The sequence below is a fragment of the Paramormyrops kingsleyae genome, chromosome 12, assembly GCF_048594095.1.
Source record: "Paramormyrops kingsleyae isolate MSU_618 chromosome 12, PKINGS_0.4, whole genome shotgun sequence".
Classification (NCBI taxonomy): domain Eukaryota; kingdom Metazoa; phylum Chordata; class Actinopteri; order Osteoglossiformes; family Mormyridae; genus Paramormyrops; species Paramormyrops kingsleyae.
In genome coordinates, this window is record NC_132808.1 from 21,653,894 (window position 1) to 21,680,911 (window position 27,018).

The 27,018-nt window shown below is 47.6% G+C and overlaps 1 protein-coding gene across 2 annotated transcripts in view; it reads right to left on the minus strand.

The window, feature by feature from the left end:
• The window catches only part of mllt3 (MLLT3 super elongation complex subunit), a 49,912-nt gene extending 25,179 nt beyond the window's left edge, over window positions 1–24,733 (minus strand). Inside the window, exons 1-2 of one of the 2 annotated variants that reach the window (XM_072697713.1) lie at window positions 24,518–24,733; window positions 23,758–23,938 (exon numbers count right to left, since the gene is read on the minus strand). In XM_072697713.1, coding sequence (XP_072553814.1) covers window positions 23,758–23,938; window positions 24,518–24,529 — 193 coding nt within the window. In that variant the 5' untranslated portion in view covers window positions 24,530–24,733. Of the gene's footprint in view, window positions 1–23,388; window positions 23,543–23,757; window positions 23,939–24,517 lie in introns of those variants that run through there. The other variant, XM_072697714.1, reaches the window with a different exon arrangement.
• Between the last annotated feature and the right edge of the window lie 2,285 nt (window positions 24,734–27,018).

The window sequence follows — 27,018 nt, forward strand, 5'->3', positions numbered from 1 at the left end:
TGATGAATCGGACACATCCAGAAGCCAAAACGCTGGATGCCGTGGGAACCACGCGAACGCTTCTGCCGGTGACGCCACGCGGGTTGGATGCCGCGGAAACGACAGGTGGAGCGGCATACCGCTGCCCGCCGCAGGTCCGTCACCACTGTGGGTTTTGGAGACCAAAAAAAAAATCCCACCTGTGGGATCCCCTGCGGCATCGCAGGAAAAAAAAAAAGCTCTTTGTTTCCTGCCTAAATCCCTGAAGAGAGCAGGACTATCAGAGTGCTTATATTTAAGCTGCTTGTTTACTGAAGCTTCAGCACCTAAAGGGAAAATCACACAACAGAGCGACTGAGACGTCACACCCCTCCTGTTTACGGGCTTAACTGGGCCAGGCACACAAACAGCATGTCTCTGGGTCTCCGGGGTTTTCATTTACGCTTCTGAATCTGGCGAGAGCCACAGGGAGATGATCCGAAGGCCACTTTCTAGGAGGTCTGACAGCTCAGACGCGAGCCCGTCCCGACCGGCGCGTCGCAGGGATGCAGACACACGGCCTCCAAATGTTTGGTCTGCCGGGATCGTTTATAGAGCGGCCTCCACGAGGGCCGGAGTCAGAGGGAAGGCTGAGGGGCTGTTAGAATTATGTTGCTGGCATGTTGGGGAGGAAGGGGGGGGGGACTTAACTGAGCAGAGTCAGGGTTAGGGGGGAAAAAGTAAAGAGAGGAGAAGAAAAAAAAAAAAAAAAACGAGTCGGAGATGCCTGGATCTCGCTGCTTCTTGGGTTACATGGGCAGTGGGGCCCCGCCCACAAACCCCGGCAGCAGTGACTGACAGCGACACTGGTGGGGCCCGGACCGAGCCCACCACCACGGTAACACTGTCTCAAGTCGATAATGCTGTATAAATATTGAGGGTCGTGATTAACTGCATGACTGGGTCAGGCTCAATTACACTGGAGTAAAAAGGGCCCATTCAGCAGGTCATATTTACACAGAGGATGGGGTACGGGCTCAGGCCGGCGCTCAGGAGAGGAGCTGGCGGGGAGATCTAAGCAGGCATGGCGAGAGCCACAGCTCCCCACATGGATCTCTAGGTCTCGCCACCACTGAGAGGGCCAGATGAGTGTCAGGCTACAGCTCTGTTTACAGAAACGCTCCACAACCCGTCCCTTGGGGACCTACAGACAGGCGACATTTCTGCTCCCTCCAGCTCCCAGCGCGCCTGTACCAGGCGACCAGGGTTCCTGTCTGTTTTGTTCAAGTACACAGGGAGGAGCTGGGAAGGAGCAGTCAAGGGTTGGTTCAGGCTCAAGCGGCACCTCAGCGACTGCCACCCCCCCCCCCACCCAGACTCTTCGCCGTTCCAAATTTAGTCTCCGAACGATTTAGCAAAACATTTCACGGGAGTCAAAAGTCTTGTCAAAGACAAAAAGAAAAAAAATGCAATTCTCTCAATACCTCACAGTAACTGAGGAGGAAACAAACGGAGCGTAAATTCGGAAATAAACATGTTCGCACACGACAAACCCCCTAAAAAAAACAACTGAGATTAAATATAGTCGGCAAGACTAGCGTGCTTGGGAACTTCTGACAGAATACAGCGACGGGCTGATGAGAGCCCGATTGCACCATCCCCACTATGAGGTCTTTGCATGGAGATGACAGGTCGGCGCTGGGAAAGCTGGGGGACACGTGTGCCGGGACAGAGAGGGAAAAATAGGCCAGAGACGCCCGCCCAGGACGGCCCTTTCGCCGAGACTGGCTCCTTCTCAGCCGTAGGCAGGGGGGGACAGTGGGGGCTCTGATACCCTGGCAGATTCAGGGGCACCTGAATGTGTAAAATTATAAAATCATAGAAGGTAATGGAGGGAGTTTGGCCCAGGGTGACATTGTGTCAGGGGGCCCAGAATTTCTAGTTAAGCCTTTGGCGGGAGGGACATGCCAACCTCACCACTTAAGCAGGAGGTCCCAGAAGGAACATGCAGACCACTGAACTCCTCTGAGGGACTCCACCCTCATGTGAACGGACACTATATATATATATATATATATATATATATACACACATACACACACACACACACACACACACACACACACACACACACACACACACACACAGACACACAGACACACACACACACAAGGATTGTGCCTTCAAGGAAGGACATTAAAACCCATGACATGTCCTCAACATCGTTCCAGTTCAAAACGCTAGCCCTCTAACCATCGCTCAATGCGTAACTTTGCTTAAAAACTCACCTTTTCCATTAACGAGGTCGTTAAACACAGCACGAAGCATTTCCTTAACGGTCCAACCATTCTGTCAAAATGGGATAGTGAAGGAAACCCGTTTTAGGGGGACTGAGGCTGCCCAACGTCCATTAGCCCGGCGTCAGCGGCGACACGGAGGACACACCAGCGCGTCGCGAACGCAGTGCCGCGCGCTGCCCGGTAAGAGTCAGTCAGGGCTTATTGTGCGCTCCTATGTTCCTCGGCTGGATTAGGAAGGTGACATCACCAGAACAGAGGGGGTGGCGTGGGACACGGACAGAAGGCCTGATGAATTAATCTGCGGAAAGATTTTAACACCAGAAGCGGCAGGCAAACAAAAAAAGGTGAGGTTATTCCAGAATACTTACAACCTTTAAATCCATTATGATCTGCTGTTTGAAAGAAAGGGACCTAAAACTGGATTCGAAAACACGGCCGCGTTCATACGACACGCGACATTTGTTATTGTTCATTCTTTCATTTATTCATATTATATTAGGCAATTTCAATTTTTTTTTATTTTAATTTCAAATCCAGCTTAATAAAAAAAAAATAAAAAAAAAAAAAATGCAGAATCACCTAAAATATATAAAATGAATATATAGGGGATGCCCGAGCAGGTATATTTGACAGGAGAAGGTTGATGTTAAGCTTCCTCGGGCTCGTTTGGAGCTCGTTAGGAACGGTCGTCCCTCGGCACGGCTGGCAGCCTTGCGACTTACCCAGCATGCCCCTGGCCTCTACTCCCACGGAACACTTGGTGACAGGCTGACAGGGAACGTTACCGAGTTTCTCCACACAATGTCGTCAGGCGCAGGGATTGCGAAATTCCAAGTACTACCCGTTTTTTTTTTTTATGAGTTTTTTTTTTTTTTGTTTGTTTGTTTGTTCATCCTTTGGTATTCACTTTTATACCTGAAATACACTCTGACACACACACAGACCTCTGCCTGACACAGTATTTCCACGGCTGAAGAACAGAGGGGACCTCTTCCATCTAAACGCCTACAGAAGGGATTAAAAAAATAAAATAAAATTCCCTGGCATGACTGTGGCTTTCTGTCACGGGTCCGACGCCTCCCTGCTGACTCTGGGCCCGGCCTGAGCGCTCTGGGAATTCAATAAAGATCGCGAGCGCGCTCCCATTTCACTGGGCTTCTCCGGGAGGGGAACTTTCCTCCAGATCCGAAACGAGAATCAACACCGGGTCGTGCCGAGGGGGCCAGGCTCAGGGCTTTGAGTCTGACGGTGTTGCCAACGGTGGAACACGGCCGGATTAACAGACGCTAAGCGAGCAACCTTGCAGCTTTAAGGAGTTTACTGAAGGGCGCCTAGCAGGTAGGCAGACTCTGACAGACCGAACAAATTACTCACACTACTGACAAATTAAAAAAACAAAGCGTGCTAAAGATTAGGAATGCGTGCTGGTAGCAGCCAAACGCTGAATGCTGGGCCAACAGGTGAGAAGAGACAGTGGTGGTATAACAGCTACGTAACGCAGTCTCAGGGTCGAGCCAGAGGATTGGAGAACTTGGGGATCTCCAGGCTTGAAGAGCAGAAGAACCCAGGGAGAACCCACCCCGTGTCAAGGAGTATGGGAGGAGAGGCTCGGTGGGGGGGTGCGGTAATGTCCAGCAGCCAACAGAGCTCTCCAAACAGGTGGGGATACATGTGCAGATCTTGGATGTCCCAGGAACAATGCAGTCCGTAGTTCTCCCTAGGCCTCCAGAGACATTGATGGAGACCCTCCCCCCCCCCAAAATAAGCATCCTGTATCAACGCAACGAAGCTGACAAAGAAAGGGCAGCATCCTGCGTCCGCCTGTAGGGAATGTCACTGCGGACGTGTGAGACTACACAGACTGAACCTCATTCATCCTGCATTTGCAGACCTACGGCTGACGTAGAACAACAAACCATTTCGGCTGAAACGAAAATCGCTCGGCCGATAATTGGTCCCAGACACAGGCTCGTTAGCGACGGCGGCCCCCCTTGCATTATTGCCCATGGATGACCTTGTGGTGACATGCCACATGACAGGATCAGGCATTACGGTGGGTGGGGTGCGTGGTTAGGATAAACGACTGTAAAATAATGTGCAGCTTTCTCCTCAGAGGCTTCAACGGGACTGGAAAAGCCCGAGTTGTACCGGCTACTGCTGCGGAACACGGGGCTGCGAGGGGTCTGCCCCGTCTCTCACACGCAGGGCCCTGAGCAGGTTGTTTGGCGTCCCAGGATTCCAGCATCTGCAACCAGAGCCCAGTCCGCACACCTGCGCCCATCCGGAAGAGCCAACCACCCCAGAAAAAGAACTCAGGAAGTCGAAGTCAAACAATTTCGGGAGGTTGTGTACACAGCTCTGTCCTCGCTTGTCGACGTCTACAAACCGAGCTGCGGGCTCTTAAATCTGGACGCAAACAACAACAGTGCCTGCAAAGGAAGACGACCTGAAACCTGCATGTTTAAGACAAGCATCTGACAGGACCTCAGTTACCCAGGATCCTCCAGAGGGCATGACGGCCCCATGGAAACTGACAGTAGAGAGTAGAGAGGTAGAGAGACTCGGGGAAAGGGGGCGTGATCTCAGAGCGAGGACACGTGCGAGATGGGGGCGGGTGTTTGACGGCTTTTGCGCCGCACACCTCGCCATATGGACCGGCGCTCCCCAGCTGCGAGGGTGTGAAGTGACACTTAACCCTCGGGAACCGTCGCAGGAAGGACATCCTCCCAGAAGGCGGGCGGCCGTCCCTCAAACCGCGCGGACAACAACCGCTGAGGGTGGCATGAACGAAGAGCGAAACAAGCTTCGCATCTGTTACCCCACATCTGCTCCAACAACAAAAACAACAACAAAAACTCCCCCCCCCCTTCTATCCCAGACTTCCTCTCAGCAGCTGTTGTTTCTCCAAACAGCTCGAGCGGGCCTCGGGGGCGAGACGTGTTTTCATTCACGTCTCCGCGAAGCCGCAGCCCGCCGTTGAGCGTCTGGCTTGGGGTTCCTACCCGCCCCTCTACGCCGACTGCGAACGGAGGCCTCCCGCGAAGAGGCGGCCAGCCACAAATCTCCCACGCGGGGGAACGACGCCGACCATCACCGTGACGACAGCGCCGGGCCGAGAGCCACGTCTGAGGTCGTCGCGCGTGCGGTGCGGCCTCCTGAATCAGACCCCCTCATTTACCGCCCATTTACCGTCTAAATGCCGAAACGACAAATCATAGTTTTATTTGATACAAAGCGATTTCACAGGCCGATGCCAGATACAGGGGAAATTATTTCCAAACCCACAGATTCAAGTCCAGCATTACTACTGCTGGATAATAAGGCCTGTAAATGTCTTTGCAGAAATCAGATCAGGAGAATATATATGGATGGAGCCAAAGGGACACCGGCCCCAGCTGGAAGCCGATTGGTCCCCGGAGAAGGGCCAGCTCCTCTATACGAATTATGGCCCCTCTTATGCACCCCCACCTTACAAAAAAAAAAAAACAATACAAAATAAATAAGAATAATATCATCCAAGATTTGCACAGACAATAGCAGTGTCGAAATGAACGTGACTGGGTTATAGGGATAGTGGGTGAGGAGACAGACTGGGGCTGATCCAGATGACTGGGATCAAGTGGACTGGATACTGTCACAGACAGCTGCTCCTGCCAAACTGGGTGGGGGGGGGGGGGGGGGGGAGGGGTTAGAGTGCAAACCAGTCCCAAGAGCTGTGCTGGCCACAGCGTGGTATAAGGCTGGTAAACGACAAGGAAAAATGTGCCACTACAATCAGGACATCAGGACTTCAAAGGCGACTATCTCTCATCATGGAGTGCCGCAGAGTCAAACGGCAAAGCATCAGACAATCAAACGGCAAAACTTCTGAAGCTCTGGGCTGAGGCGCAGCCGAAGGACGACTTTAGTCCGTGACCCCAAAACCACGGCAGTGCAATGTGGTCCCCATAATCTAAACAGTCACTCACTCTCCATGAGCTCCTGGCGAGAGGGAACAGCAAAGCCAATCAATTACAGTGACGCTAAATGCTCATATGACTAAATATTGAACAGCACCACCAATCACCATCGCTCTACCAAATTTGACAAACTGAATATCCACACCAGGGGTGTAACCAGGATTTTTAAAAATGTTAGCCTTCCTAGGGGCAGCCCCATGATGGAATGTGGTTATTGGAATTGCAAATAAAAAATAAATGAAAAATACTGAAGGCTTGACTTTGGTGTCTTCAATGGCCGGTAGGGGCCTGATCCCTACTTACCCCTCACTTTTATGGCTCTGGAATCTCCCCTAAAAGGACACCAGTGGGCAGACCTCAGTAACCGCATTGTTAAGAGAGGTCGAGTCTTAAAGCAGCACAAGCGGATGAGCCCCCCCAGCGCGGGACGGCGCAGGCCCGAGCATGCAGCGACACCGGCCACCGCGACGGCCGGAATAGAGAGTCAGCGACACCTTCGCATGGCTGGGAAGGTGAAGCGATTAAGCGGCAGCAACGGAAGCAAAGCCGGTCACCCCCTCCAGCAGACTGATGGGGCAATTAAAAAATAAAAGCTGCCCCTGTTGCCCAAAATGCCGCACCTTGAGGCTGCCTCGGGCTACATTGTGCTGAGAAATTATCTCCATGACAGCAGCCTTTCTAAGGCAAAGGAACACTTGTAGGTACATGAGTCATGTGCAATTTAAAATGTCACCTGGAGACAGACAGACAGACACGTTCATTAATATTCATTGTGGGGACCATCCATTCATTTATATGGGAAACCTTAATGCCTAACCAGCCCTATCCTTACATAAAAATAATCAAACAAAATACTTTAGTTTTTTGATTGCAGTCAAGTTGTTTTTTTATAAAAGTTTCCCGTTTGGGGACCAAAAAAAATGGTCCCCGCATCAAAAAATAAAGTCTTCATTTACATTTTGCCCCCACGATTAATATAAACACAATACACACATGTTGTAAGCTGAGGTGTGACAATCAACGTTCTCAGTCGCAAATCTGCAACGGTGCTTCGCTCCAATGCAGAATCGCATGCACGGCCACATTACACGGCACGATGCGTCAGTGCCTTTGCCCTGGCACAGGAAGGGGCCCTGCCACCTCACCAGGGAGACCATGGAGGGGGGGGGGGCACCAGTCTCCAGCCACGGGAAACCCAGCCGGGCGTTACAGCTAATGCCGTGTGCCTTACAGTCTGTGGACCACGGTCATTCGTATAAATTAAAGACAATTCTTTATTATGGGTATCAATGAAGCCTAGAATGTCAAGCCTAGAATAAAGTTCTACAAACACAGTAACGAGATCATAAATAGAGATACATACAGCATACAAATACACAATATGTTGGCTGGCTTCTGCATCATAATTCAATAAAGCAATGCAGGGCCATCATTGGCTGGCTTCTGCATCATAATTCAATAAAACAAACGCAGGGCCATCATTGGCTGGCTTCAAACCGGCTTTGCTATTGGCCAGTAAATACACCATGTAGTTTGCAATACAAAAAACCCTAAACGTACCCCACTGGGGAAGCTGTCAGTTTAATTGGCAAACCACTGGTGGTGCAGCTGATATCATGTAGTACTTGATAGCGCCACAGGGCAAGGTTATGAGAACGGCAGATAAGTTTCAGGTTACGGCTGACAAGCCAGCGTCACATACGAACGGGAAATTATGCACCGCAATGACACACCTTTAAGAAAATGTTTGCATGCAGCTCATAGGATTGCAAAAAAAAAAAAGTATCCTTTTGTGGAGAAAGGGCACAATGACAACATGAAAATTAATTAATGAATTCATATTTCTGCATAAACCACATAACTGAGGGCTTATCAAAAGGAAAAAAAATTGTTTCATCAGGGAAACCACTTTTTAATGTTTAAAAGTCTTTTGTTCCCATAAATCATTTTGACTGACTAGCGTCTCCCTATGAATATCTACCTCGTTGTTAATTTACATCTACGATGCAGATGCTTTTTCACTCACAGCTTCCGGGTCTGGTGCGAGTCGTGATGTCATCTGCGTGAAACTCCTCGGCACAAACGACTCGCCCGAAAGTGGCAGTTATGTTATGAGCACATGGAGGTTTTGCTCAAACCGTCTATGGTTTCGTGGCTTCCCATTATTATACAATCATCCAAAAATAAATGTAAAAAAAAATAAAATAAATAAAAATACTTAATTCCAGTTCTTTCTGACCCGTCTATTCATCGTTATACCAATATCTGGAACAGATGTTGATATTGATATTATTCCAGAAAAAATTGCTGTAACCACAGAACCCCCCCCCCCGGAACAGAAAAAGAAACTCAAAAAATCCAGAGTCATGAGTGGAAATGAAGCTCAAAGCTCAGCTCTCAGCGGCTCAGCAGACTCCCAATTATGAAGAAAACAGCTTTAATATCCCTTTGTTTGGTTTTATGCGGGGAGGGGAGTTGTCTGCATTTTCAGGCTTTTAGAATTACACCACAAAGATTTTACATGTCTCCGAGGTCTCCCACCACCGACACATCCGGTACACACAACCTCCCCCCCCCCCCCCCCCCGACACAATAAGCTACACATGAGGAGATGGACAGGACTCCACAAACCTCCACTCCAGATTTTTTAATCAAGCTTCTGATTTGTGGTCTCTTCCTAACGGGACTGTTCCTCACTAATTAACCATAGCGGGGGGGGGGGGACTTCCCTCTCCCTCCTCCCAGCTGCAAACGCAAGATGTTTGCAAGACTCTCAGCAGTCTAACCCCTTAATTGGCACCACACTTGAGAGTGACATTCCAGCACGGCCCCTCATTAAAACACATTAGTGACCCGCTATTGGGGCCCGTTCTACTTCCTGTCCCGGGGATTTAATTTCCTGTGCAGGGCAGTTTTTTGGATTCACGGCACAGAAATACCAACATATAGCCAGACAAAAAAACAAACAAATAAAAAATAGAAAAAACACACAACCCACCAACACCTGTGCACGCCAGCGGGGCTTCCCACCTGTCAACCAGGGCCCGACAGGATCTCTCCAATCCCAGCCACCCCCTGCATTTTCACCTGGTGTGCCAAGCCCACGCACACTGCAGTGACATGTGTGACATGTGACCCGAAACAGAGCCAAGATCACTTCGCACGAGACAACGGGCGACATCACCTTCAGACCGTGCCAGACTTCCTCTGGGTCTCAGAAGGGCATCTGAAGGGGCAGTTGGAAAGAGTGCCCCCCCCCCAGCACTACTTTAGGTTGGTGCCAAGACATGGGCTCCACCAAGCCTGAAATCATCAAACACAGAGCCTTATATCACAGGCTAGGTGTGTGGCGGCAAGGAAGCGTGACTGATGGAAAATATAATTCAAACTCACAAAAATTTCCAGTAACACGCCTCGGGGGGGGGGGGGGGCATTTAGCAACGGTCCAGCTGGTGAAAACGCTACTGGTCATCCCATCCCGATCAGGTCTAGGGGACCCACATTCTGCCCAACCATGGTGCCAATCCCATCTACTCGCCAATCAGACGCTCTCTCACCGACGGCCATTTCGTTACCACACACTACCCCCCTTCCAGTGAACCCGCTATTTTGAAATTGCTTCTGTTGCCACATGAATGAAGACTACTTATTAAAAACCTAATTCTACTCGGGCACATTTCTGGACACCAAAGCCAAAGATAAAATGATTAGCATAAAGCGCTTTATTCAAGTGTGATGTACCAAGATGTACCAGAAACTGACAGCCAGTATTGTGTACCCATCCTTGGAGAAACATCCTACAAGGAAAAGAAAAAAAAAAAAAGGCCAATAGCTAATTATGCGCGGAAAAGTGATGGCAGAATTAACACCTTTTAGAGCCATCGAGTTTGAGAAGGGAACAAAAAGACAATAAAATTATGAATGCAAAACTTCCGTCACAGAAGGCTTAACCCATGCAGGAAAGCGTATCCAGCTGCTCAATGGTTAATTCCTGTCAATCAGCAGGTAAGAAAATTATTCCAAATTGAGCTGGAGAGGGACAGGATCTGAATGCTGTCAGGCAGTGGGTGGATATTATGGTAGGTTCTGAATAAAGCAGCCCGAGTGAATTAAGCAGAATAAAAAAAAATTTTAAAACGTCACTGCCGTCTGGCATTTTACTCCCTCCTACGCAGGTAGAACGACCAAAAATCCAGGTGAGCTATTATAGCTGCGAGGAAATGAACTGAAGATTCGCAGCGTTTGCTCAAAAGGTAAACATCAGTCCAAAGGGGTCCCCCCATAACTCTGTCTCAGAAGCGGCACTTTGAATTGCCACTGCGAAGTGCACTGTCACAGCAAAGCTAGCAATGCCGTAAATCTCGCACAGAAAACTTCCCCACTGCACACATTGCAGTGACACCCATAATGAGGAGCATAAACCTGGACTACAGCATCGTGGCGTTGAGGATGATGTTCATGAGATTATCTTGCTCGCAAGCCTGGCTCACATCATCCCGGCTTTCAAGGCAATCCTCATCTGTAATGCGCCACGACTAATCTTAGAAGTATGGGACCATTCCGGCTGACTTTGAGACACGTTATGCTATAGGTGGAGGGAATGACTCCCATTTCTGAAGGCTTTATTAAAACGTGCACGCTGACCAGTGCGGAATACAAGGGCCGACGTAGCAGCGTGCAAAATTATTTAAAGATGCCCAAACCAGCCGTTTCTGGGTCTTGATCCTTTCATGAGCAGAGGGCCGAGAACAGCCAATCATGAAGGGAATCACAAAACAAGACCCAGTCATTGGAGAACCCCGGACAGTCCACACTTTTGCTCCGCCCCCAGCTCCCAACACACCCGTACCAGGTATTCAGCATTTTTGATTGCTTGGTTCAGGTTTGTCGGGGCGGGGGGGGGGGGGGGGGAGCAAGAATGTGGACTAGGGTGTGAAACACTGTCCGAATCACAATGCAGATGTCGGAAGGGGGAAACTCATTCTGCTGATGGGGATGATATTTTTCCAAAAGCTCAACCTATGAGCCTTTTTAATATGGACAAATCTACTGGTCCCTATAAGCAAATATCCGAACTGATGCAAAACCCACCCCAGACAAGCCTTCGCAAGGTCAACCCATCACGCGAGTGGCTTCCCTAAAACAAAAAAAAGTTTGAATAAATCACACAAAGTCTGGCTGTGACATTTCGGAGGAGCGAAGGACACAGGTTACGAGTGATCAAAGGCGCCCCCTCCACGGCCCCCCGCCCCCAAAAAAAATAAAAAGAGCCTAGCCACATCACAGAGGAAAGTCAACACCCAGTAGCTCAAGGGGAACGCCAAAAAAGCAGAGAAGGGCCCTGAGTGCAAGGTCCCGTAATTAGAGCGGCAGGGAGGCGAGTCTGCACACCTGCGTTGGGATGCTGCCGTTAACGGTGGGAAAAGGCGAGGAAAGGGTTCGCTTTCCAGGAGAACAGGCCAGTCGCCACACAAAGGACGCTGTCACTGACACTGCTATTAATTCCATGCCAATGAAAGGAGGCTTTCATTACGTCTCACACCTACAGGGCACTGGCTCTATGATTATCACTATCTTAGCAGCCAGTTGAAAACTGCTCATTCGGAGAGTTATGGCGAAATTAGCCGACAGGCAGACGTGGCCTACCAACAGTCACACAAACAAGCAACAGCTATGGTTCATGTGACTTTGGCAGCGGGGGGGGGATCTGCTGATCCAGCATGGTGTCACATACAGCCGGATCTGTGCAAATCTGTGGTGTGGCGTCGCAGTAATTCACATACAGCCTTGGCACGTCACCTGGCATCCCCGGCCCGGACTTACAGGAGTCGGCAGCGGGAGACGGGCCACGAACGTAACACTCAGCCCGAGTGACTTCCGGAATAAACGTGCACGTGCGACACAGAGCCGCAGGGGGGCGAGACGCCAGGGCGACGGTAGCGACAGCAGAGCGACGCGACCGTGGACAGTCACGGTGGCGCAGGCCCGCTTGTGACACGGCCGGTTCTCCCAGCAAACTCACGGGCGACATGCCACCCTGCCAGTACAAGGCAGGACTTCAGGAAGGCTGGGCGAAAGGAAAGAACAAGCAACTTACTCAAGACATTTTTATTATATTTATATATTTTTTTATTTTAGCACTAGCACTCGTGATTTAACACAAGTGCACTTTATTTAACGCAAGAACTCACTATCTTCCAATATCTATCCATTAATCCATCCAAATAGCACTCTGCTCCTTACATCACTGTCCATTGTAAGCATTCTATCAGCTTACTTTTACGCTGTATTATCCTGACACTCGCACACTGATGCGTCGGACAGCCTGTGAGAATCTCTGCTCTTGCTTGCCCGGTAAAGGCTGCTGCGGCCCCAGTGCTCCCAAGCAGTGTGCCTTTCACAGGATCCAAGCTAACGCTAACCACACTTGCTCCCACGGCCATGTTGGTTTCCACCTCTGGACAGAGGGAGAAGGCGGGGCCGAGGCTGTCCACCAATCAAGATCACCCTTAAGTGACTGGCCAAATAGGAAAAACAAGTTCCTGATAAATAACTTTGAATGCATGTTCTACCATTACATAACATTACTGTAAACTACAGAATTCACGTTCCGATAAACCTATCGTAAGGCAAAAATATCTCAAGGCAGAAATGCATTTTAATGCAGTACACCTAACCTACCTTAAACTTGGACTTAAAATTAATGATTTTGCCCAACTAAAGGTTAACACAAAGCCTAATTTCATAATTAAGTGCTGAATCTCTCATGTAATTTATTGAGTAAAATACTGAAAGTGAAAAACTTTTAAACATCGTAAAGTCAAAATATCGTAACACGGACCATTGAAACCCAGGATGTGTCTGTACTACAAAAAAAAGGAAGATTTAAATAAAATAAATAAATAAATAAATAAATAAAAATCCTTAAATATGTGCTGTTCAAATAATTGGTTTCCCTGCTCTGCCCCTATTCATTTCAATTATATTCTGGAATGTCCTCATTTAAAACTCGCTCCCCACATGGATCCTCCTCGTATCATTAGCCTTTTACTTACCGCGCGGCCTTCGCCGATGACGCGCTTCCCAAAAAACGCATGCAGCTGAAACAGACAACGGCGATTGAGATGGGACTCGCCTAAAAATAAGAGGCGGCACGCGGCGAGCGGCGAATCCGAGCAACGCTAACGCGGGCGCTTAACGGAGGCGGGAAGCTAACGTCGCGCCAGGAAGCCGGCACTTCGGCAAACGCTTGTCTACGAATGCTCACCCCCGCCCCAAGTCAAACGATTCAAAAAGCCTTAATTTTCACTTTAACACCCATGCTGCTGCATCTCAAACGCTAACACAATTAATTAAACGTGTTCAACCAAAATTGTACTGTGAAACAGTGGAAATAGAACAACCATTATAGTTATAAATTATAGTTATAACCTAAAAAAGAAGTGTCAATGGACTAAAACGTGTAACTAAATCTATGCCACTTCTTATGCTAGCACCCAAAAGATATTGTATTAACCAAAGAAGTCATGCCAAATGAGATCGCAATATCAAATTATCCATCCATCCACACGTCCCAGAGACAATACCAAATTAACTCGCCCAGTCTTTGTTTAGTGAATTTAACTAAGAGGTTGTCTATTTCTCTTTAAGCGTAGTTACCGACATCTCATGAAAATGAAACGAAGCGGTGCTTCATTTGCCGTTTGCACAAGGTACAGGTACACAAAAGGGCTTCTTCGCACGTATCCCATCTTGCTCTCCATTGAGTCTGGGGCCCGACCGCATTTATCAGCCATTTATCCGGCGCCCCTGCAGCAAGTGGGAATGTCAGCACAGTAATTCGCTGATAGGTCTCGTTACATGGCGCCGTGCTTCACTAAAGCTTCCATACAGAGATACCCTTCGCTGCAGAGGCACCCAAAGGCTTTAGAAGCCAAAACTGTAGGCAGGTTTAACATTTAGCTTTCCATTTAGTTTGACTTTCTTATTTTTTTGTGGGGGGGGGGGGGGGGGGGGGGGTGTCATTTAAAATTAAAAAAAAAAAAAAGAAAAAAAACCCAGCCAACAGATAGGCCTTATAAGTCATGCTTCAGTAAACGGCTTCCTCCCCCCGCCCCGTAGCCTCATTCATTCACAAAACTGGCCGAATGAGCGTTTATGGCCCAGTTCCTGTGCCAGGCCTGGCCCTCGAGCCTGGCGGCCCACCCCCTTCCAATCTCTTTCAGGCCCGCTGGCCCCACCCCCGCCTGGCCCCACCCCCGCCTGGCCCCCTTTGTGCACCACCTATACAAGTAGGTATGATTTCTGGCGAGTCATAAAACAGTTACAGGCAAATTCCTGCCCCAACCTTTGATGATTTGTTAGGGCTGTGCAGGGGAGGGAGTGCTGACACCCCCCATTCCCAAAATGTGGGGTGGGGGCAGAGAGAGAGAGAGAGAGAGAGAGAGAGAGAGAAAGAGACGAGGGACACCCAGCAGTCCGCAGCCTTGGGTCGACGTGAATCCAGCTGCTTACAGGAAGCAACAGAGTGGAAACTCTCACCCAAGGAACCATTTCCTGCAGTGTTTTTTTTTTTTTGGTTTATAAGAATGGGGCTGCCGTCTCGCCCCCCCCTTCAAGGACGCACCATTCGGGCTACTAACCCCACCCCACACTCATCTTTGTTTCCCCAGCATGAGGATGGGGGCCCTAAAACACTGAGGACGGGTGTGTGTGTGGGGGGGGGGGGCAGTAAAACACGAGGAGCCATTGTTTAAGGTGCGGTTTGCTGCGCGGCTGCAGCTCATCCTGAATTGTGACACTTTAGACACAAGGGACTTCAAAGACTTGGGGACGAGCCTGTGACAAATGATTTACTAATGTGACAGCCTGGCACTCTGCCATCTCCCATGTCGCAACGCGTCTCGCCAGGGACACACACGGCGCTCCGTCTCCTCCATACGGGGGCCAGGCCTGCCCGCACGATCCGCAAACAGACGCGGCAAGTCCACGTCAAACGGATAGTCTGACTGCTCCACAAAATCGCTCAGACATATTTGTAATCCAGCGACGCCCAATCTGCACTAAAATTCTACACAGGATAATCTAGTCATTCCAGCAACATTTGTTTGCAGTGTTGCATTTCATGTGATTTATTAGGCAATGCAGTGACCTCAGCTGCAGCCAACAAGCACTTTATGATGTTGGTCTGTCCAAGAATAAAATATTAGCCTCGAGTCTCAAACCAGCACTCCCCAGCTGGACAGAAAGCCACCCAAACTATTAATTAGTTACTATTAACTATTATTAAACCACTGCTGCTGCAACAAAAGGCCACTAGCTTCCTCATCTTTCACCCGCGAGGTCTGAAGGCTTGACTTAATAAATAATAATAAAATAATAAAACCGCGAGCAGAGAGAAGGACATCGTCGGGTCTCAATGTCGCGCTGCCGACCCGTGCCAACGCCGCGGCGGATAATCGCGCCGGCAGATTGGGTGGCTAGATACGCCATTAACAACCACGCGCGTCCGAGCACAACCGAGAGCAATTAGGCGCCACAGGACGGTGAAGACACGGCGGCGGACATCAGAGAGCCACCTCGCACCCGTAGGAAATTCGGTGTAATGGGGTCTGCTCCAATGACACGGAGCCAGAGGACACAAAAAAAAAAAAAAAAGAAAAAAAAGTTGATCAGGAAATGAAAGGAAGAGAAGTTGAGACTTAATTTTATTCTGACTTCCAAAGACTGTACATAGGAGCCCCAAGGCTAACACATTGACCCAATCAGGAAGCCAAACAACGGAGGGGAAATGTATGCTGAACACGAGTAACAGAGTCTCTCAGCAACACAGGGAATCACGTGCATATACAACGATGAGAAGGAAAACGGCCGAGCATAAATACAGTGCAGACGGCAGAAGCACGGGTTCGAGAGACATTTCACCACCCTCCAGCTCTTCACAGATACCCTTCAGAAGTGCCATCGGTGCGCTGGCAGAGTAGAAATATTCACCCGGCTTTAAAGGGCACCGTAGCTCGACCCTCAGAGAAGCGGCGTTACCTCGGTACTGAAGTAACACTCTTTTTACGTGGTGCCACCAATTATACAGAATAAAGCCTGATATTAGTCATTAGCTCCGAGCCGAAGGAAATGCATCGAGAGACGCGGAGCCCGTCGAGGAAGCGGCGCCGTTATGCCAAGCCGTCTCCACGGAAACACCTGGAAGATCGCTCTAATGAAGTGCCACGCTGCCAACCGCGTTGCGGATTTAGCGCGTGCTGAGGATTGGCATGTCTGCTGGCGTGGGGGGGGGGGATGCGATATTCACACAGGGGCACTTTCACATGCCAGGGAACCCATCCACTGGGGGGGGGGGGAGAAACAACAAGCATTAAAAGCGCAACCTAGGAGCAGCTCTTGGACTCCATGGCCAACCACACATTTTTTTAATATTCTCTAACAGAAATGGTCACTGATTGGCCAGAAATCCAACTGAAGCTACTGTTCAACCGTAAGGGATGAAAATTCTGGTCAGATAAACAGCTTCAATAAAATACCATCTTGGGATTATCAAGGCAGGCCTGGTACACAACCTTGGCAATCAAATCGCTACGGAAACCACACGCAAAGAACCACAAGGCAAGAAGTGAGAGGGTGTCCGGTGAAGAGCATTGCATCTCACACACCCTCAGTGACGGGAGGCTTCAGCCTGAAAGCGACACCCCCCCCCCCCAAAATGACACCACCACTGATAAGGAATGTACAAACTGGAAACTCGCTCCAAACATTTGTTTTGTCAGCTGAATTGGGATTTGGGCATGTGGGGGCCCCAATTTCACTGGCAATTTTCCTGCTCGAAAAAAAAACGGCACAGAAAAGCGGTCACATCACCCGTGTGCCAGTTCGTCGTGAAGCGGTACGCATCCCCCCCCCCCAAACACCCCTGCGCCTCAACCTACTGAAATGGGCCAGGTGAAGACAAAGGGGGGGGGGGGCGCGGGGGGAGGAGGGAAAAAAAAAAAAAAAAAAAAAAAAAAAGTGAAAGCTCGTGTTCCAACCCATTTATTCAGAAATCGTTCCCTGTCCCCCTCCCCAGTTCAAGCCCTAAATATCACGTTTCCAAGGATACACAGCATGCCAGCCAATCAGAGCGTTTTACTGGACATTTATTCCGTTCAGTTAAAAAATGTCCCGCTGCTGATAATGCGCAAAATTGCAAGATTAAATCTGGAGGGCTGCCCCCACCCTCAAAGATAAGCCGAGATGGTTAAGGACCGAACTTGCGTGCCATGATGGTTAAAGATTACCGCCGTTCGTACTGCTGCCCCGAGAGCAAATGAATTAAAAAGCAGAGCACGCCTTTGTTATCCGAGGGACGCGCCGTGCTACAATGTTTAGATTTGACGCTGCGGGAGGGGGTTTGGGGGGGGGGGGGTATATTTGCAGCCGCTTTCAGAGTAAGGTAAGCTAAACCGGGCCCTCCTCAAGCAGAGAGGGGCCACAGGCTTAATCCGAAACAGCTGGGAAATTAAGTACATTAAACAGTATAGATGCCCCAAAAAACGGAAAGGAAGTGACCTAATGCTGGGGCCGGTGGCCCCGCATTGGGGGGCAGGGGGGCCGGCCAGGCAGCTGTGGGGGACGCGGGCGCTGGCATTAAGATGTCAAACACATGCAAGTCAGCATAGACCCCGGAGCCTCTCAGCCGACCCAGTCGAGGAGCGACCCCCCCCCCCGCAACAGCACCTCACTCCTGTTGATCAAAGCCACAAGGGAAGTCCCCCCACCCCACCGTGGTCCTCCCATTGCAGACAGCGGCATATAAAAACAACATGCCTGATTGTTTACTTTAAAGCGGCGCGGTAAATTACATAAATGTAGGTGGAGGCGTCGTCCCTGATCAATACGCAGTGAACTACGGCCAACCGAATGCCGAAATGGGCCCAGCCCGGAAAATTAAGATCGCCATTGTCGACAGTCGAACACTTATTCCACTACAAAACAGACCATCCCCACTTGCATAAAGAAGCCGCAATCGTGTTCAGAGGAGTGACCTGCCGCTTATTTGACAAACATCAGCGGCAGGATCTCTGCGCGCGTTCCTGCTGTATGGACACCGAAGAGCGACTTTCGACGTTTCACGGTCGTCGTGCCACGTTTATCCGCCAGATGAATGACTGCCGAGATGGTTCTCCTTCAAATTTGCCGACTAAACACCACCGGGAACGGTTTGCGAGCCTATGGACTTCAGGAGTACTTCTGCAGCTTTCGGAGTATCCAAGTAGCCAAGTGAGCCGCTCAGACACTTATTGAGAGTTACGGTGCCCATCACCAGGGTGCCATCCCTGTTACTATGCACCTTCAATCTCAGGGCACGTTTAGACACAGGGGGAGGAAGGGAAAAAAAAAAAACCTTTGCTCAGAACCTCTCGTCAAACGTGGACACATTTCACGCCATTCCCAAATGTGCGTCTGGGCTTGATTAATGGGACATTTTATTGCATCGGGGAAAATAAACACTCAGGAGGGATTTCCACGCAACCCTAATGCACACTCAGCTGCTTAAAGGTACATTTTCGAGCCCAAGTCCATCATTTCCACAGCCACGATTCAGCACTCGTCGACAGGATGCACTAAGCGCCAACTAAACTGACCACACCAGACCTGCATCAACAGTCAGGTGTTTTCAGTCTAAAGATGCTTTTCCATGTGTGCCAAGAATTCACAAGCAGCATTTGGAAACGTTAAGGGATGGCAACAAAAAAAGTACTAACCAATAAAACTCCAAAAAAATATTTGAGTTATACCATTATTCATCTTTGCAGATGTTTCATTTTATTAAAGGACTCAAACTGCCTAAAATGAAAAGAATACGGCCATAATTCATTTTATATGTATTAGGGGTCATCAGTACAAGATTAATAACACGTACACATCTTGAGACGAAACCTGCACGCCAGTACAATAGCCCAGATCCTTCCCCGATCCCCCTGCGCACGCAGGGGTCCGATGTTTTCACACCACAGAGCTCAAACTGAAAGGCAGCTTTTCAGTCGAAAGCGCAGACAAACGTCACACGACGCGGAGTCGGAACCCCGCGGCAGCACCAGATGCACTCAAATGACCCCGCTGACTTTATTGTGGAAAAAACGCTCAAATGCACCAAGTTCAGGCAGCAATGCATATCGGACCATCAAAAAAATAATACTACTTCAGGGAGACCTCCGCAGGGTGACAGTGATTGTTATTTTAACAATGCATAGGAAGGCACACTTCCAGGACGTTTTGCAAAACTGTCTCCCTGGCAACAGGGTTCCTCGAAAGAAAGTCAATTATCAACCTGAACTAGAAATGAACAGATTTCAGACGGTAAGCCTGATATTCATGCCATCACATGGTCGAGGGGAAATAAGCAGGCACGGTATTGCGTTTTCATGCGCCTTTGATTTCCGATTTTTAACAGAGGTGTAAGAGTGATATGCATGATAAATCGATAAACAGTCCGGAACCTGTGGAAGCACGAAAGGCGCAACAGATCTGTAGCCTTATCGATTCCAGTGGATAGACGAACATGCCCGATTTTAATCTTGGCATAAATTTATTAGTCAATTTCCATATCTGATATAGGCCTATGCCTATCATATGATCGCGTTGACGTTAGTTTCATACATTTGATGCCAATACTGGATTAGCCCATGTGGTCTCCAGTACTTATAAATTTGGCTCAAAACGCGTAGAAATTAAGGAATGGAAAAAAGTAGTTTTTTTCTATTTATCGGAACTGGTAACACGAATCTCCAGCAGTACTTTTGTCTGCAGCTTGATAACAATATAACTTTGCACGTCAAAACCTGTTTAAAGCCCTGATTGAATGGCGATTAGCTGCGGACAGCTTAACGCATGGTAAATCTTATAGCTGGCATTTTTAAAATCTAGAGCAGGGGTGCCCAAACATTTTCCCTTAGTGGGCCAAAATGAAAATCTATCGGAGGACCGCGGGCCAAATGTAATATTTTACACAAAATACAAACACTAATAGTAAAGTAAAGTACTTTTATTTATCAAACAGTTATCTAACCTTCCTTTCTGTGTAAATAACATTAAACAAAATATGACAAATAAGTCATATATAGGCATTTAGAGCACGTCTAAACTTTTGTAATCACATGTAGTGCAAAATGTCAAAGAGTGCATGCCCAACAGCAACACAACAACAGTAGCAACAATATAATTGCACCACTAGTGAGAAACATGAAGCTGTTCTTTGGCGTTTACCAGCCTATTAATATTAGGCTGCAGCTGACTCACTGAGAGGGTGAGGATGTCCTGCGTGCTTCGTCTCATAATGACGACGAATATTATACTCCTTTAGTACAGCAACAGACTGGTTACAAATAAGGTAGACCGCTTTAGCATTTATGTCAGTGAAAAAATATTCTTCCTCCCAGCATTTTTTAAAATGTCTTTTGTCTGTGTGCCACTGACGATGCCGCTCCATGTTGATAGTTGCTTAAGCTAGCAGCCCGGTGGTGACCCGCCACAAACTGGTTTGATCCCGTCTGGCGGCAGCAAAGACTCATGGGACTTTTTGTAAATTGTTAAAATATGACTATTTATGAAGTGTGGAAATGTACATATGTGCACAGATATACTTTACATTACCCTTATAGTTGCTTGTATTTCAATTTTAGTCTTAGATATTTCAAATGTAATCAAAGCACCATGAGTGAGGACTGTATAATATACAGTCGAACCCACTTATCTCAACCTCGGCTAACTCGCCAACCCTATTAAGTCGACGTTTTTGAAGTGGAACCACCAAATTCCCTTATTGCAATAGCATTTCTCATCGGTTATGTCGATTCTTTTACGTCGCCGAACCCTAATATCTCGAGCACGAAAGAGGGCCAAAATCGCCACTTAACATCGGTTATCTCGATCCCCGTGACTAATCGCCGGCTTTTTAAAATGTATCACAAGTGCTAAACAGCGCGTATTCAAATCGCATTCGCATGGTAATTCGCTGAACAATGCAGGTGAAACGCGATCTAGGTAAATCCCCATCAAAACCAAAGCCAAGCATATCTGCATGCGGCAATGACAATGAAGATGAAGAAGATGCGGACGAAGATTTGGAACCAATTCCCTCTGCCGGTGAGGTGATAGAAATGCTACAAAAACTTCGACAGTATCATGAGTATGGTTCTTTTGTAGGGGATGGACTGTTTTAGACAGCATAAATAATATCGAAGCATTTGTTTTCAAGCAGACTGTTAAAGGCAAAAAGCAACAAAGCATTTTAGACTTTGTAAAGAAACCATATTAACTGCGTGTACGATACATTTCAGAGCTGTCAGAGCAAAATGACTTGTGAATGTAATTTTGACACTGCAGATTTGCTTTTTGTAACAACGGACTACACCCCGCAGGTTGTTTTGTGATTTTGTGAGCGATCTTTGTGTTTGCAATGTTGGATAATATAATTAAAGGTTTGTATCGAGAATCGACGGTGGTTTTTATTGTATACTGGTAAATCTCCGCTTTTAGTTGGTGCACATATGCCTTTTGTTGTTAGCCGACATGTATATGCATTTTTAAAGCATGCCGATCGCGTCATCAAACAAATCACCGCAACGCCAAAAACCCGTGCATGTACATTCTAATTTATTAACGCACATAAATACATTTCAAGCATATCTTAATACAGTATATTGGCGCCATATTGGTTTTCGGTTATCTCGATCATCGGTTATCTCGACGCTTTTTGGCAACCCCTTAGGCCGGCGACATAACCGGGTTCGACTGTATATTAGCCAACGTACACTAAAAAGTAAACGCACTGATAGCTACACTGGGATTCTTGCTTTAAGAATTTTTGTAACAAATTTTAGTACAGTATAATTTAAAATTTTAGTTAATCATTGGCGGGCCAATCTAAATAGTACGGCGGGCCAACCTTGGCCCGCGGGCCCCACTTTGGGCACCCCTGATCTAGAGCAACTGAATCGAATTTGCAACCATCTTGGGTTAAAGTTGATACCATTAAGGTCCATTTTTGCTGGCTGGTCAAACTGCGTCACTTAACACGCAAGGATGCGTTACACTGGAAATCGCCGAGGAAATACCGGGCGTTGACATAACTACGGTCTGGGGTTTCGAACCCGTGTCCCTCTCCGGCATTTCGGGACGGGGACCTGCGGGCATCCAGGAAACACTGCTCCTAAGCGGAAACCGGCTTTCCCCCGGACCAGACTGCCATGCGATCCGGCGAGCCCTTTCCCAGGCACAGGCTGCCCGGCGACAATCCATGTCAGGGCGAACCCAAACCCACCAGCTACACCGGGAATAAGCATCAACCCACACCAGCAAATATCATTCCGTACCAATTGATCCCGCATGATCACACGCTACGGCGAAGCCCTTTAATTCCTCTCCGCCAGACCAAGCAACCCTGGCCCACATTTATTCCTTTCATTTTTTTTTTTTTTTTATCACGACATTTAAAAAAAAAAAAAAAAAAACACAAATGTCACGCCACACCTAGCAACATGCGTTTCGATGCGGGACTCCCGTCCCCTGCGACTGCTGCCATTGTATGTGGCACAGAAACGGTCTTAAGGGAGCCGGACCCAAATGGGAGCCAACGCCGCCCGAAAAGCCGGTGCCAGCGGACTCCGCTTCATTTAATTAGCTAAAAACTGGTTAGACTGGAGCTTCCACAGAATGGACACGATTCAATGAATTAGACCTAAATCTCGTCGTTTCCGTCGGATCGCTTCCCAGTTCCTTTGATACACGAATATTCACGCTCTTATTTCGCTATGCAGCGCCATTCAGAAAATGCAACAAAAATAATAATCAGCTGTATCTTGCAAAGGCCAGTGCTTCGATGCTGCGCATTTGTATGGACAGCCACGGAACATATCTCAATGCATATTCAGAGCATGTTAGTATTATGAACAATTTCAGTAAACTTCCGAATCGCCGGGATTTTAAGTCCCAATACCAGGCTAAGTCTCCCGTATAGGCTACCCCGGGGTTTTGCTCAGGTGCTAAAATGAACAAATCTTAACGCAATCCACGCATTTTCCGCTGCCCGAAACTGCCCTGCCGTGCATTGCATTGGAATGACACACAAAACTAGCCTTAAATCAGAAGTCAACACAAGTATAATAAATATAAGACAATACCTTTTGCGCGGACGAAATACGGTGCAGACCAGTTGCCCGCTCTCCGTATAGTATTGCATGAAATGTCTGAACAGAACGTTTTGCAGAGATCCTTAATGTACATTAGTTCTTAAATTTAAGAAATAAAACTTGTGGGGGGAAAAATGAACCACTCACGACAAACCAAAGACCGCAAAATGCAACTACAATCAATCTTTAACCTTTTAATTAATACTAGATGTGAGAATCTCAATTGCATCAACGTGCATTCAATTTCACTCTGAAGGGGGCTGCTCGGGGCACCCACAAATCAGCATCAATTTTCAATACTATGGTGCACAATATCTATAGTACAAGCGCTTCAATTTTAAAGTAAAAAATCAGCCTTACCTCTTTTTGGTCTTGGGAAGCTTTCATGCAGGTGAAAAACTACTTTTTCCACAAAGTGCTGGATGTTGCTGTGCTCCGGTCCTCTGACGAACACCGTCCAGTCATGTGTAAAACCCTCCACGGTAGGTTTCTTTCTAACTTGGGCACGGTGACCAAGCTCTAATTTCACCTGAACTGCACCCTACAACATCCAGATAACAGAAGACGCTACTATTCAACAAGGACATGCTCTGATTGCATAGACTGCCCGCAAGAATTATAAGCAACTATGCAATATTGCGATCTACTCCTATGCTTACACGCATTCCGAATAAGAGGCATGCAGGCGATCATAACATTTCGTGCAAACGACTAGATTTTATATTAAGTTATTATAATAAAAATCAATGACGAAGTCTCCCAACAAAGCATATGGAAATGTAGACCAATCGAGATTCTGGCTGTACCAACACAGAACATGACATTATTTTGGGGAACGCGAACACGTATTTCGTTATGAAAAATAACCATTAATTCTTAAACGTCATTTGTCTTTATATATTGGCATCGGCACTTTCTTCACAGACATGCTCTAATACGTGAGAAATGCGGTGCACTAGACGCGCTTCTCAGCTAAACTAGTTTCTACTGTACTTCTATGGAAATATGGCTGGATATCTGCGGCACAAACGGACTTGAGCGCTACCACCCCTCCTTTAAGGCAGAAAACAGCATCGTGCGGCGCAGCCAGACGCAGGGCCGACGGCCGCGGCGTACTCACCGAGCTGGCCATGCTTGCGGCCGCGTGTTACTGTTATTTCATGGAGAATTTGGTATAAATGTGGAGACAGAGAGGCGCAGGAGGCTGATGGCGGACATGGTCTCTTAATTGAACTCAGTCCGAGTTTCAAAGGCTGAGGGGCTGGCAGGACGCATGCGCAGTTTCCGTGCTCCGACGAAGGAGCGAGCTACAGAACGGGGCGACGGCGAGCCAATGAAACGGACTAAGCGTGCAGACAGCCAATGTCATGCAGCATCTAACTAGCCCACCTAGAAGCCACAACCTTATGAGGCTTACGGGAGGAGGAAAAAAAAAGAAACTAAAACGGGGGTGTCAGTTACAGGGGCATTATTCCTCCTCTGTTACAAAGGCGTGTAAAGTAAAGGGACGGAATTATATGCGATGCACAATTGCCGCACAAGGGCTCGCGCTTCTCGTGCGCCTTCGACTTTGCCAAGCGGAGGCACGTGCGTTTAGAGTGAATAATCCAGCTCCATGATAAACTTCAAAACAGGCAAAGATGTACTACGTGCCGGGATTGATTCACAAATGCCATTATCTTATCTGCTGAAGCGGCACAGAAACGAGGTTTGTCCAAATAGGATCTTTGAGCCATAAACTGTATATTTTTATGGAAAAAAATATGAGACATATAAAATAAACGTGGTTCTATTACAATTTAGATCCCTTAATATGGAAAGTACAAAATAAGCTTTTCTAAATGTATTTCATCGTTTGGTGGATAAAACAAGAGCGAAATGTTAGTGCACAAAATAAATGGGTCTACATCAACCATTCCTTTTGGTCTAACTCTTGAATTTCACCTTTAACCTATTCACACTTCCAAATGATAAAACTCGTTATCGCAAAATGTCGGGACATATGGCCTATCAAAGTAGGCTGTGATGTATAATTCAAACAAGGACTGTTCCAAAGAAGAAAAAAAAAAACTTTTTTTTCCCACAATTCTAAAATAAACCGGTTCGGACATGTTCACCATCCACCGATCAATGGCTCACAGATCAGTTAACGGATGAAGTGAAGTGTACTTTGACAGTACTAAGGTAACCCAACACGACCGATAGGAGTTCGGCTAGCAGCTGGCACGTTGGAGATGGACACATGACACTGCTCGCTGCAACGCGTAAAACGAACTCTTGAAGTGTTATCTAGCTGTTGATTTGAATTCGGGCTGGCGATGTTCACTGTTGACAGGGACTAATTCCTATTGATTTTATTTCCTCATCCATTATAATATTGATATGCGGATTAGAAATTACTTTAAATATTGTAGATTTTTGCCCTGCTATAGCTCATTTGCAGAATCAAAGTTGATAGGGATTTTTAACATTTAATTGTTCTGTCAAGTCTTTTGTTTATTGTAGGAATAATAGAGTAGAGCTTAACCTCCTATAATAGTGCATCATATTGCCCAATTATTTATTCTATCAATTCAGCATCCAGCCATTCATTCTGGACAGGACACAGACACACTCGTATGGTACAGGGCACATACACAAACACATTGATGCGCTACAGGGCACACGCACAGACATACTCGTGCGCTACAGGGCACATACATAGACACACTCAAACATTACAGGGCATATACACAGACACATTCCTGCGCTACAGGGCACATACACAGACATACTGATGCGCTACAGGGCACATACACAGACACACTACATGTAATTTAAAGATGACAGTATTGCTGTCTGTCTCTGAACTGTGACAGGAAATCCGAGTGCCCAAGGGAAACCTAAATGACACGGAGAGAACACGTAAACACCACACGCAGAGCAGAGGAGGGATTCAAACCCCCAATCTTGGAGGTGTGAGCCAAAAGTGCTACCCAATAAGCTGTCCAATGTTTATTAAATACATACATACACGCACTCCATGATCAGTTTATTAGGCACACCTGCCAGCTAATGCAAACAGTCTGCTCCTACTAACAGCCAATCGCGTGCCTGCAAGCAAACGCATACAACATGCAGATGGGGTCAAGAGGTTCAGTAACCGTTTGACTAAGCAATGCAATGCCTCAGACGCCTCCCTAAGCGATTTTTGAATGTGGTGTGATTGCTGGTGCCAGACGTGGTGGTTCCAGCAGCAGAAACAGTCACCCTCCTGGGATTTTCTTGCACTGTGCTGTCTACAGTTTACAGGAAGGGCGTGACGAATAAAAGAAAATCTAGTTAGTTGCAATTCTGTGGCCAAAAAACACGGATGCTTTGGTAAGGCGACGCATTTTTGACAAGGCACATTTCATGTCAATTTGCATGGGTAAAATTCAGTTTTATTCACTGCAGCTATACAAGATGAATATGCAATGCTCTGAAGAAGCAGAGTGATATCTGGCAGTTTGCATGCTTATACATTTAAAATGCGGCTGGCATCCCATCAGAGTGTCACCTATTTCAGTCATTCTCAACCCAGTCCTCATGGACCCTGAGACAGTCCACGTTTTTGCTCTCACCCAGCACCTAGTACACCTG